This window comes from Telmatherina bonti, assembly GCF_933228915.1.
Source record: "Telmatherina bonti genome assembly, chromosome: 17".
Classification (NCBI taxonomy): Eukaryota; Metazoa; Chordata; class Actinopteri; order Atheriniformes; family Telmatherinidae; genus Telmatherina; species Telmatherina bonti.
The window spans coordinates 20,730,592-20,744,411 of record NC_136615.1 but is presented as its reverse complement, the minus strand read 5'-3'; the positions used below and the strand labels follow the sequence as shown (position 1 = coordinate 20,744,411).

At 39.3% G+C, this 13,820-nt stretch overlaps 1 protein-coding gene across 1 annotated transcript; it reads left to right on the top strand.

Moving 5' to 3' along the window:
* The first annotated feature begins 3,108 nt into the window (after window positions 1-3,108).
* On the top strand, window positions 3,109-13,192 carry LOC306768047 (sodium-dependent phosphate transporter 1-B-like). The gene is made up of 11 exons (XM_079256257.1): window positions 3,109-3,366; window positions 4,497-5,109; window positions 5,371-5,511; window positions 5,929-6,014; window positions 6,253-6,349; window positions 9,999-10,118; window positions 11,096-11,371; window positions 11,548-12,145; window positions 12,285-12,470; window positions 12,600-12,684; window positions 12,866-13,192. The coding sequence occupies exons 2-11, from the start codon at window positions 4,761-4,763 to the stop codon at window positions 13,019-13,021; spliced, it is 2,094 nt and encodes a 697-aa protein (XP_079112383.1). The 5' UTR covers window positions 3,109-3,366; window positions 4,497-4,760; the 3' UTR covers window positions 13,022-13,192.
* Window positions 13,193-13,820: the final 628 nt, after the last annotated feature.

Here is a 13,820-nt window from a genome sequence, read left to right as displayed (position 1 = left end):
AAGGAACAGTGCATCCTAAGCCCTAAAATAGCCAGTAGCAGATGAAAGGGTATAAATCAAGCACAATAAGTACCTGGGGACAGCTGTGTCTGGGTGCCCTGGATTCTTGTCCTACATTTACACATATGCAAGGAGGCTACATTCAAACAAACAATCCTTGCAGCTTAGTTTTTAGATCAAATCAATGTAACCCAGCTCTTTGGTGACTTAAACACCTCGTCTGAAAAACACTTTTGGACTGTTTAAACTGGTACATTATCACTGAGTTACATATTTGAAATCCCTCCAGAGGAATTTTTATAAAAGACTCCAAACATGGTCTGTAAAAGTTTCTGACACTATTTAAATCTAGCTAAGACTGGCTCTGACCAGATCTGTTTTTCCTTCTCTGCCTCTTTTTGTTTGTTTTTACTGTCTGGTTCATTGCATAACCCCCAATTTAGATTTTACTGCTTTGCTCTAAACGGTCAACCACATCTTGTTCCTGCAGGTAGTTCTGAAACAACCTCAAAGAATGTAAAATACAATCTCTGATCTGGGCTCATTGTCTGGATTATACCAAATGAACAATCCTACAAAAACATAAATATTTGTGTGTCACCTTGTTCCTTGTGCAAATCTTGACTGACTTCATCTGGAGGGAAAAAAGCATAATAAGGGACATTAAAACTCGCAATTTCATTTTCTGAGGACTTAGTTTTGTTTTTTCCACTCAGTCTTACCCAAGCTGCTCACTGTCTCTGTCACTGTCTCATGGTGCTCTAGAAAGGTTCTTCATTTTGTCAGACTGTTGCATATCATTCATCTTTAGAAAACTTCATAAATGAATAAATGGGAACAGCTTACCTCGCCTTTGTCTGCCTGTCATAAACATTAAAGATAGAAATTAACAATGTCTGAAGAGCAGAAGTTGAAATAATGAGTCTAATATGTCATTTCATGCACTCACCCTGAGTTTCCTCACTGGACTCAGACTCCGAGTCTGCATGTTAAGAGAAGTAATTGCAGCCATTCCGACATTTCCAGCGCCATGTGACCATATTTTTTAAAAACTGTGTTTTACTGTCACCTACAGGCTCATGCATGAACTTCCTCTTACCATCGTGTGCTGTGGTGTCAGAGTTGCCCACACCCTCTGTGAAAGAACAAAGTCACATTTATGCTTACCGGATTCATCATGAGCAGCCCCTGAGAAGGAAAGCAATGGAAAGAGTTGCATTACTTAGATATGAGTTGTCAATTCAGAAATAAGTAAATGTTGTGTGTTTACCCTCACTTAAATAGCGAGTATCATCTTCATTCTCTTCCTCTGTTACTTAATAAGCAGAAGCAAGCGGAAGCATTTTTACATTTTCACAAAAGTAGATGGTTTACGTCATTTATTTTCATCTCGGAGTTCTAAACCTACCATTGACCTGGGCTTCCTTGGCCTTTTGAGCAGCTTCAAACTCCATCAGATCTGAAGACACAAAAGCGATTAAATAAAATACAAGATCAAATAAAAAACTGATATATTGGTAATGAAATAATACACAGACATATGCAGATGAACTTGCAGATATTAAGCTGATCACAAATTAGACTGACTGAAATGAGAGGTTTTAACTAATCAAGAAATGTACTTAAGACATTTTAACGACACACAAACTTGCTGTCATTTGAGATCTTGAACATTTAATTTTCAGGACTATCAGGTTTCAGATTAATACATGACAAAATAGTTTGTGCATTTGGATTAAAAATAGCATACGCTTTTAAAAAAAAATCATGCACATCATTAAGCATAATTATCTAGATACAAACAAAATAACATTTTGATCACTAACCATCATTAATTGATACCACAGAAGTTTCATCATGCTTCAAAATCTACAACTCCTCTACTTACCAGTGTGGACCGCTGCCACAGCAAGGAAAACAAATATTGACACTAGATATCTCATCTTGGCTGCAGGTTCGACTTTCAGGAGATTTGGGGTGCTTTAAACGTGGGGTTTGTTGTTGTGTCCTTATATAAATCTCTAATCAGATCACATCATGTCTTCATCTTATTATTATTATTATTATTATTATTATTATTATTATTATGTCTTGCTTGACATAAGATTTTAGCATCTCATCAATTCAGGACTGCTGCAAATGTGTTCAGTGAGTCTGGACTGCAGGCAGGTCTGTTCAAACTTTACAAACATGGAAAGGTTGGAATTTGGCTTACTGACACCAGCAACACCTTTCCTGTAGAGAATGACATAATTAAGGAAGCGTAGAGCTGTCATCATAAACTTTACTATTACGTTGTAACATATTACGTTACATAAGGCCAGATTGTCCAATGGGCATTATGGGCACAGGCCCAGGGGCCCATGCCCACTTGAGGCCCATGTGGGACCCACGAAGGGCAAACACCAGCATTTTGGACATGAAACAAAACGTACATAAAAGCCAGATAGTTAAACCACAGTGTTTAGTGTATTACTATTGGTAACATTGGCTGAGAGATGTTAGAAATGTCATTTCACAGTGTATGATTCACAATTTTTAGTGTTGGCGTGGGGAAGGGGGCCCCTGGAACACCCTGGGCCCAGGGGCCTGTGCACTTCTAATCTGGCCCTGACGTTATAACATCCTAGTTTCATTGTAAAAACGTGAAATGTGTCATATTATAACAATTTGTATAATAACCATTCATGTTTTAACGTTATCTGTTATAATGTGACAGTTAAGGTATAGTTAGGATGACAGCTCTATGCTTCCGTAATGTTTCGATTAGTCTTTTTTATTTTCTTTTCTTTGCAAAGTTGTATATATAGATGGAGTCGAATTGTTCTGGGTCGTGTTTTCAGCATGCTATGTTGACGTTTTCTTGCACTGAATAAAAACACGTATCTAACTCCATAGTCACGAAACAAACAAAAAAAAAAAGGGAAAAAAAAGAAAGTCATGGAGCGTTACCATAGACTGTAGAGTGTTCCGAATTGATCACGTGCAGACATCTCTCTGCTTTCACGGAAATGGGAGGGATCTAATTTGGGACGGTCCAGGAGGAGGAGTATAAGTACAACCTACCAGGTTAACCAGTACTACCAACTTCTCCGAAGAAGACTTCATTCAAACGAAGACGGTTGGAAGCCGGGGATAGTGACTTTATTATTATTGTAATTTTTCATTGAAAACCATAACTTTAAAAAGCTGTTTTCGACACAGCCAGTTCATTTTTTTTAACTTGACAGTTTTTTGAAGCTGATATTTAATTTTTTTTTAACAATATCCCGCTCGCGCTAACGCAGCGGCTAACGTCCCGCTCGCGCTAATTAGCTTACCGGCTAAAGGGCACATTTTCTCCACGGCTTACTGCCGCAACGTATCGTAAGTATTAAACTTACTTACTTTTAGATGAGTGTCATACCCAGAAATCTGTTTTGTTGTAGTGACCTAACTATAATTAAGACGTGTATTACAAGTCAGTTATAACGCATACTTATCGACAGCTTGAATATCAAGCTATAGCTCTACGAACTCTTCAACAACGAGTGAACAGTTAATAAAGGATGAGCAAATGCGGATGTTTTAGTATTAATATTATTAGTATTAATGACTACATGTACTTTAGAAATATGAGTTTTATTGCTAAATTATTTCCATTAGGAATATGATTTCAGCAGTCTGCTCAACTCATGTTGTCGGCCATTGAAACTGCCCTGTTCGCTAAGCTAGCGGTGACAGTTTTGACCATGTGTCCAGAACACAATTAGCAGATATTAAAACCGGGTCTGGACCGGTACAGACCATATGGTCCAGACGGAACGACGGCACCCGGCCTGCCGGCGGTACAGTATAGGTGGTGTGGTCCTCGCTGTTTCACATCCGGTTGAGTTCCTTTTACAAAAAAAAAAAACTCGTCACACAAATGGCTACTGAGATCAACGTAAGACTTAACCAAGAGTCTTAAACAGCTGCGTCCATTTCTATTTTTTTTTAATCGTTCCTCGTCTTGTGAACAGACTGCTCGTGATTCAGGGCTGTGTTGTATGAATGGATGAGGGCACGTGGATACCTTGTCCGAATGGTGTCTCCTTGATGTTACGGTAAATTATTGTCTAGACACTTATTTTGTGGATGTAACCAAACGGCAGCAGACTATATTAAGTGTCCAGGTAAAACACAGATGTACGAAAAAGACGGTCTTCATTACCTATTCTGAAATTGCCTTCAGGTTTGTTTTTTTCAAACAAGATGCCAATTAACACAAACCGTATCTCTAACCCTAATTACAAATAAATGAGGCATTAAGCAAAGGTCTGTTATTTAGATGGGTATGGCAAACTAATAAAACAGAGGTAGCAGAAAGAAGAGTTCCTTCCAGTTATAAGCAATCACTTCTGGTTTTCCATTCTCGCTCTAATCAACCTGTGCTTTTTTTTTTTTTTTTATTAACCTACTTGTGAAAAAAAATGTTGTTTAACAAGTATTTCTCTGTTCTTTTTTTATTTTTTCAGAGTTCACTTCTGCTCACCATTTGCAAATTGGACAATGGGTGGTTTCTCACTTTTAGTTAAGAACCAAAGATACAGTATACCTACTGTAGAAACGCTATAGCAATAAATCAATTTTTCTTAGGAAATTTAAACTGCTTGTAAATTATATTAACGGACAGACTTAAAGGGAATTTATCTATTTATTTAACCAAAGTTTATTTATTTTGTTAGCTCCTGTTTTTTTATATATACACTTAGATATTTTTGGACCCTTATAGTGTAACCATGGTGTCAACAACAGCTACAGCAGTTATACTGGCAACTACAGTAGGAATTGCAACCCACACTGCTCTCACAGAGTACATGTGGCTACTGATCGTTGGCTTTTTTATTGCCTTCATTTTGGCGTTTTCCGTAGGTGCCAATGATGTTGCTAACTCATTTGGCACAGCTGTTGGCTCTGGTGTGGTAACTCTAAAACAAGCATGCATCCTGGCGACAGTTTTTGAAACTTTGGGGTCTGTGCTCCTCGGTGCCAAAGTGAGTGAAACCATCCGGAAAGGCATCATTGATGTTGGGATGTACAATGGATCAGAACACGTGTTAATGGCTGGATCAGTCAGTGCCATGGCTGGTAAGTAATGCCTGCTTATCATTGAACCTTGTGGACAGAAGTTGAAGTGTGAAGCTTGAAGAAATAATGCACCACAGAATCGGGATATTTTATGTTAAAATGGAAGGAGAGAAAAATTGAATGTTGTTATTTTTACTGGAGGGTCTTTTGATAATTTAATTTGTATTTTCTGCTGCTTTTTATTTTACCAAAGTTGTTTGGAAAGGAGAAATGATGACAAATGATTATGACTTTTTTTTTGCTTCTCTTTTTTGTCATTAGGTTCTGCTGTGTGGCAGCTGGCCGCCTCCTTCCTCAAGCTCCCCATCTCTGGAACACACTGCATCGTTGGTGCTACAATTGGCTACTCACTGGTTGCCAGAGGCCAGCAGGGTGTCAGGTGGCTTGAACTTCTCCGTATTGGTAAGGCTAGTACTGTGCTGAACTAAAACTGTGCTCTATTTCTAAGAATTATACTGTGTTAAAGTGTGAAGTCATGAACGTTTCTAATTGGCTTTATTGATTTGCAATCTCCAGTTAGTTGAAATATATGACAAAGAATGACATTGACATGGTTGGAGAGGTTGCTTACGTGAAAGTATATAAAAGATGAGATTTGACACAACTATGATGTAACTTACTATTACATTATTACATGAAAAAGAATAGACCACGTACAGCCTAATTTTACAATTGTTTATTCACATTGTTGCATATTATTATGCATTTCAGGAAGATTATTTATTTATAATAATAGAGGAATTTTGTTGGTTTTAATATTGTATAAAATGCAAGACATTTTATTTCCACCAAGTAATTCTCTGAATTTTTCATTTTCAGTTGCTTCATGGTTCCTGAGTCCTCTGTTGTCCGGGTTAATGTCAGGAATTGTTTTCTACTTTGTGCGCAACTTCATTTTACGCAAGGTAAGCCTGTTGTTAGTTTTCAGATGAACATTTTTGTGAGAGTGGAGATTTTAAGTGGTGTTGTTGGGGTCGTTTCTGCACTGATTTGGTCCTTGGCCAAAGAAAAAGGCGTTTGTGACATAGCATGAAAAAGCTGGCTCATATTACCATCATGACCTTGTAGAGCCACGTGTCTCCTGACAACACAATTTTATTCATTCAGTATTTATATTTGTGAATTGTTTTTTTCCCACTGCAGAAAGATCCAGTACCTAATGGTTTGAAGGCTCTACCTGTCTTCTATGCTGTGACCATGGGTATCAACCTGTTCTCCATCATATTCACTGGAGCTCCACGTGAGTGTCATTGTCTCATTTTTCTCTGCATGCTTAACCACAGCTTAAAATAAACTGCTCCCTCAGACAGCCCGATGCCCACACACATCCCAGACTGAACCAGACTGTTTATCATTTTCACAGAGGCTGTGTTTATTTTAACGTGTTTTTTGGGACTTTTGCTTGTGGTTCTGTGTGGTCATAACTAGAAAGTTTTAGAGTGGAGCACAACAGGGTGGGATGTGAAAATAGGAATTCACTTAACTCTGGCTGTCAGTGTCCCGTCAGACTTTGAGGAGAACAAGAGAAGTAAACAGGGTGGTTTTTAAAGTTGTTGGAGTTGTCTGCCCCCCTGTAGATGTATTTTTGCCCAGAATTTATATATTCATGGTCTTCAAGCTTTTATTAGTTTTTCAACTTCCAGATACCTCTTTAATAAATGAGCCACTTTTGCTCCTTTTTTCTTTTCTTCTCTCTACAGGGTCATTTCAGGATGTTAGCTGGCCTGGGCCATAAAATGGCTGCTACAGGCTAGAATTTGACCAGATTCGCCGTGCTAATGTGCATACACACATCAGTGCTGTTAAAGTGGAGATCACTTGCAGTACTACTGTAGCCCATGACCCTGCTTTGGCACATTTTGTACAGTTGTGCTGTACCTCGCAAAGGAACACACTGTACATGATACCTGTAGTTGGGTACCTCACAAGAAGGGTGCGTGCTTAGACTTCCAACAATCCCACTTCATTTTTTTCTTTAACTTCTGGTGTAAGTTAGTTGAGATTCACATCATCAGTACGTACTAAAACAAACCATCATCCCATGGAAAATCTAGATTCCTGCTGGACTCAGTTCCTTAATGTGGAAAGCAGAAACTACTAGTTCAAGGACTAAACTACAGCATAGTTATATCAGTCATTTAGTTCAAGTAGTGCACTGGCACCACGCGGCAACCTCTGGCAATTAAAAGTGAAGCCTGTGTGAAAGTGCCAAAAGTTGCAGTTCACCCATCATCTGCTAGGGGCTCTGAAACAGAGTAAATCCCTGTGTTTACAAGGCCAACTTCACGAAGGAAAACATGTTTACAGTGTCGTACAAAAACTAGTTTAGGTTTAATAGTTTAGGTTTACTTTCATGACAACTGTGGGGGAGTGATTTTTTTTTTTTTTTCTAACTTCTCCGTTTAGAAGTAATTTCATCAAGAAATTCTGCTTATTTAGGGGCGTGTCCTTTTGAATGACAGTTACCCGATAGCCTGCTTCAAAAGAGAGGATCGTAGAACAACCACTTACCTCCGTTAGCTGGTTAGCTCAGATAGCTCTTAGCTACAGACAGGTCAGAGTTTGCTAGAGGTTAGCAAGCAACCCCCCCACACACAGCCCCCTTCTCAGCTCTACTTCTTTGCCCATTTTTGTATTTTCCGGGAGAGACAACACGTGTGACGCTGCCAAGATAATGATGTCAAGAAACCGCCCAATGAGTTTCAAATCAGTTGACGGAGGCTCTGTCCATGTTTTATATCGCAGGCTATGACTGGCACACAAGGTGACAATTGGCTACTCACTGGTTGCCAGCTTATTATTGGTGATGTATGCATTCTTGTGCAGTAGCAGTGTGACTTAAGATTGTCACAGCCTATTATAAACTCTCCTGGTATCACTCCCCTGCTGACACATTCTGGGTAAAATTACTTCTAAATTCTCTGATTCATTAATCCCCACCATCATCATCACCCCAAATGTTTGACAAATGTTTTTCAACAGTACAGCAGAGTAACATTTGTGATAACTGCATTTAGACTTCTTGCAGACACTAGGAACAGCATCTGATGTCTAGTAAAATTGACCCAATTTTTCTACATGTTGCTGCTCTTCAGAAAAAATGAAGCTAATTTCATATGACTTCAAATAGTCTTTTGCTTGTTTATAGTTTTAGTGTGTTGTGTCACCATGATGGTAAATTTGGACTTCTTCACTCCAACCTCAGTTGTTAAATTTCAGGGTGTTGAGCTGAATGATGGTGAGAAAGAAACACTTTCAGGTCTACATTACGCTAGAGATGCTAAATAATTGTCGGCATGAATGTGTACTGGACCTCCTTTAGCTTTAATCATGATCCTAAAAGAAAGTCATGCACATTCAAAAGCTGCTGTTGGATCAGAATATTTGTCAGTAAATGTTGAGTATAGACATCTTAGGTTTTCATATTTATTTGTCTATTTTCTTGTTAAAACTAGTTCTAAAACTAGAACTAGTTTTAGTTCTACACAAAACTAAGGACAAATAAACTATTGGTAAGTGAATCTTAAAACTGTCACTGTAATTAAGGCTTGTGGTAGGTTGTGTATACAGTGTAATAGGAGGGAAAAGTCATTGTGCAAAGTAGGCCACTGGATACTTAGGTTTTAGGGAGGGGTTTTCAACACAGCTGTGGTGAAATTTCATTTCCTGTGCAATCCCATTTATTCCCACAGCATGGTTGTGGGATAAGCTCACCTCACTGAGTAGGAGTGTCAATCAATTAGGTTCCATCTCAATCTGATTTACTTATAGCTATATTTTATTCATTAAAGGTGCTAAACTTAAACTTTTTGTCTTGTTAAAAAAAATCAATTAATCATAGCTGAAATAAACATATTTCATGTTTGTTTTCATCCCAGCCCATGTAGTTGTTTCAGTAGGGTACATTTTTAAGAGAACCATTTTAAGTTGGTTTTTTTTCCCTCTGTCTTATGACTGTCCTGGAGGGAGTGAGCTTCCATTGCATAACAAAGTAAACTGTGCAGTGCTCTGCAGTGTCATGCTGCAGCGTGACTTGGTGGAGAGCATGCACAGAGGACTCTGTCCAAAAAAATGAACACAGTTGCCTTTGGCCCTCATCTCTTTTTGTGTGTTTTTGACTAACCAAACATTCTTAACTTAAAGGGAGGAATTGCTGTTATTGTTTAATGATTCGGCACAGTCAAGGTCCTAACCACAGTTGACTTGAAGTATCTGGATAAAAAACAGATGACTGCTTCCCCAGGGAAATGAAAATACTTTTTTTCAGCATGCATTGCACTGCCTTTATTTTTGCTGCAGTCTTGGCAAGAGGGTGGTTATAGCACTACAGTATATAACCCCACCCCCCTTCCCTCCCTACTGTAGTCTTCTTTTTAAGGTGCGCATTGTATGTGAGCAGCTGTTATCTGGGCACTTGAGGGTCATGGTGGCATCTGTGTTGTTTCATCTTTTGGGTGTTGCATAACTGTTCACATATAGGGGGACACATGCCTTCAATTTTTAACCTCAAGGCATAATGATGCAATGCTGCAGTGAAGCTTACCATGCTTACTAGTTCAAACCTAAACCTAGTCATCAAATCCACATGAAGCTTCATGTTGTTCCTGCATATAACTTTCAGTCCGAGGTGCCATTCATGTTTGAAGCATGGGCGGGAAATAGTTCTGTGAAATTTTAATAATTATGAAAATACCATTGTGGCCAGTTAAATACATTTCATAGATAAGTTGTTCCTGTTTGTTTTTCCTTTAAGTATTTTAGATGTAATTTGTGTTGCAGCACTTGCTGCTTCGTCTTTTTAAATGTTTTTTTTTTTTTCTCTCTTTCCCCTCCCCTCTCTCTCTACTTGCTCCTCTTTGTTTCTTCATGTGACCATGGCGACCCCTCAGTGTTGGGATTTGACAAAATCCCTTGGTGGGGCATCCTACTCATCTCATTGGGCTGTGCTGTGCTGACGGCTGTCATAGTTTGGTTCATTGTCTGTCCTCGCCTGAAGAAGAAGATTGAACGTAAGTACTCTTTAAATCTTGTCACCTGGAAGAAATTATTTTCTTTCCTTTAACCACTGAGCTATAGCTGAAATGTGTCTTTTCAGTTTGTATCCTCCACCCGTTCATGGAAAAGGTTAATATTAATCAGCCAAATGGAGCTTGTTTTTCCACAATGGAGGTGCTTAAAAAAATCCCAAAATATTATCATTTGATGCTTCATAATCCTGAACTTTCATATTTTAGAATGGGTGTGGGAAGCTGCCTGCATTTTTATGCAATAAGTGTGGTTTTTGTGGTGTGTGTATGGACTAGGGGGGTGTCATGCATGAGGATAAATTACTATGATTATCTGACACCAATATCAGGGCCAGTATGCGCATGTATAAATTTCAATGCACTTGTGTTACAGGAATGCTGGGTATGACTGACCATTTGTATGAGCTTCTGTTTAGTGTACTAGTTGATTAATTGGGTCATAGTGATCCTTTAATTGGACTTTAGCTCCTTGACTAAAATAAGGCTGGGTTAATTTAAGGTCTTGAAGTGGCATTTGCTGCGCACTGACGGGTGGGTGGATGATTACTGCAGCTCTAATCTTCAGCAGGTTTGATGCAGTGTGGCTTCCTGGTCACTTCACTGTCAGGGTCATTACATGGCAAATATTGGCACTATCTTGAGTATCTGGTTGCATGAAGAACAATGAAGTTAAATGTGAACCTCAACTTGTGTTGATTCTTGTCATTAGTTGATCGGGTAGTGATAATGTTTATGTACTCCCTGTAATGTTTTTATCTGATCTTATGAACACAGAGGCTCACTTTTAAACACAGATATTGTTACATTAACAGGACAATGGTCTTTTGACTCTGAAACTATGGAATTATTTAATCCTAAAGATCAAGTTTAAAGAAAACAAATGTACTCTGTTAGGATTTCTCCTCTATACTGTTTGGACATAATCCAAGGCGCAACTCACTCATCTCTTTTCCTACTAGGAGATAACAAGTCTTCCAGCCCTTCAGAGAGCCCCCTGATGGAAAAGAGAGAGCTCAAAGAGGCTGAGTGTCCTATCCTGAAACAGGCTGCCACGGAGACGCCTGCACCTGCTGTGCCAGATGTCAGTCAGAGCTCTGGCGCTCAAGCTCCATCTGCCCCTGAAGAACGTAAGGTGACGTTTAACATTGGCGATTCTGACAATGGAGAAAACGATAAGGAGTGCAAAGTGGCGTTTGATATTGGAGACTCTGATGAGGCAGATGATAACAATGATGGTAAGTCCCAAGGAACAATATTAAAACTCTACTTACATTGTAATGATAGTTTAAAGCAGACAGAATTCTTTAGAATGGATAAATTAGTTTGATGTACTTAATTTACTAATTGTTAACTGAGGTTATATGAACTGATTGTTTTGTCTTTGTTTCTTCTTTAACTTTGCTTTTTGCAGCTCCCAAACAGCCTCAGACAAACGATCAAGTCCAGCTCAACAACGAACACATTAGAAATGCTGCCAATCAAGCCCATTTCAACAACCAGGCTCAGTTCAATAACAGGCCGACACACATGCCCAGCAACGGTTACAGCCAGTATCACACAGTCCACAAGGACTCGGGCCTCTACAAAGACTTGCTTCACAAACTCCATCTGGCCAAGGTTGGTGACTGTATGGGTGAGGGTGGTGACCGACCTATCCGGCGCAACAACAGCTACACTTCATATACCATGACCATCATTGGCATGCACAGTGATTTCCGCGCTGCTGGAGATGGTGACAAAGTTCCAGTATCTGGTGGTGTGGAAAAGAAGCGTGTGCGTATGGACAGTTACAATAGCTACTGCAATGCTGTGGCAGAAAACACAACTCCTGAGATTTCAGAAGATGCTGTGAGACTAGAAATGGAGAAAGAAACTACGGGTAGTTGCCAGAGCTCTCTGGAAGAGGACGGACTTGACAAAGACAAGAAAGAAGTCTCAACTCTGTTTCAGTTCCTCCAAATTCTCACTGCATGCTTTGGATCCTTTGCTCATGGAGGAAATGATGTAAGGTAAGCACTCCCTGTATGAATGTCAGGCTGTTGCTGATAAGATAAAACTTGTGCTCCTCTGACACATTGCTCGTGACATTTTAACTTATCAAAACTCTGTCAAATGTTGAAGTAACCTCACTTTTTTTTCAATTTGCAGTAATGCGATTGGTCCATTGGTAGCTCTGTGGTTGGTTTACACAACAAGCAGCGTGACCTCAAACGAACCTACACCCATTTGGCTTCTGCTGTATGGAGGCGTAGGCATCTGTGCTGGACTTTGGGTATGGGGTCGTAGGGTGATCCAGACTATGGGCAAGGACCTTACCCCCATCACCCCTTCAAGGTACATTTTTTACAGATGACACTTGTTCCTTCCTGTCATTAGAACAGTCTCCTTCAGACATTACCATCCTTTGAATGGAGCAGGGTGACGTCCACATGAGACATGAGTGTTTTTATTTTCTTCCTACAGTGGTTTCAGCATTGAGCTGGCCTCAGCCTTGACAGTCGTGGTTGCCTCTAACATTGGTCTCCCTGTTTCCACCACCCACTGCAAAGTAAGTGAAGTCAGACACTGTGGTCTGGGAAGCTGACTGACACAGGAAGGGAATATTTAGTATGAGAGAGGCTAATGTAAACAGTCTGGTAGATGTTCTAAATATGGCATTTTTTCTTTAAGTTGAATTTTAACTAGTTTAAGATGATGGGATTGTTTTCTGACCACTGCTATGTTTCCAGGTGGGCTCTGTGGTGGCAGTAGGGTGGCTGCGATCAAGAGAAGCAGTAGACTGGCGTCTGTTCAGGAACATCTTCATGGCATGGTTTGTGACAGTGCCTATCTCTGGCTTAATCAGTGCTGCTATCATGGCCATCTTCATCTATGGCATCCTATGAGCATGCAGCTGCAACCTCAAGCAGGGAAGGATGACAATATATACACATGTATAGTTGGGGTGCACAGGATGTGGTGGTACTAAGGTTGGATGGCCAAACTTATATTGCTTACCTCTAGCCAACAACTTTAAAAGAAAATGGGAAAGCCAGGAGTTCAAAAAAAGTGTGACATGTGCCTATGGTTGTTTTGCTATATTGGTTTCAGTTGTCTGTCTTTTTTTGGGGGGAGGGGGGGGTCAAATGGGGAAACTTGCATATCTGTTTCTAACTTTCATTTTCAAATCATCACTCTGTAAAAGTTACATCAACTGTCTTGTAAATTATGTATGTGCAACTGTGTTATTTTTCTTCTTTGTACACTAAGTTCACATTAGATTGATATAAAAAAAGGAAGTATCTGCTTTATACTGTGCAATTCCCCATCGTAAATCATGCTGAAATTGATAATAAATGCAAAAGTCACATGTACAACACAAGTTATTGATGTGTTCCCAAGTTCCAAGTATGGCTTAATGTATTTAATTTAGCATCTGTCTGAAGAATTGTGAAGAATTTGCTCTTTTCCCATTTCTCACTTTGAACATTCTTAATAGTAAAGAAAAGGACCTTGAAAACTGGAATTTAAAGATGTGGTTTGGTATGGTGTTAATGCATTCAAAAAAGCAGGTAAACAGTGTATTGCATTGCTACCAGAGTGATTACTTGACTGCAGAACCAAATCCATTTCAGAGCTAGAGTTAGCTGCCTTAATTTTACTTTCATTTAGGTACCAAAATGTCTTTTTTTAAGCACACAATCT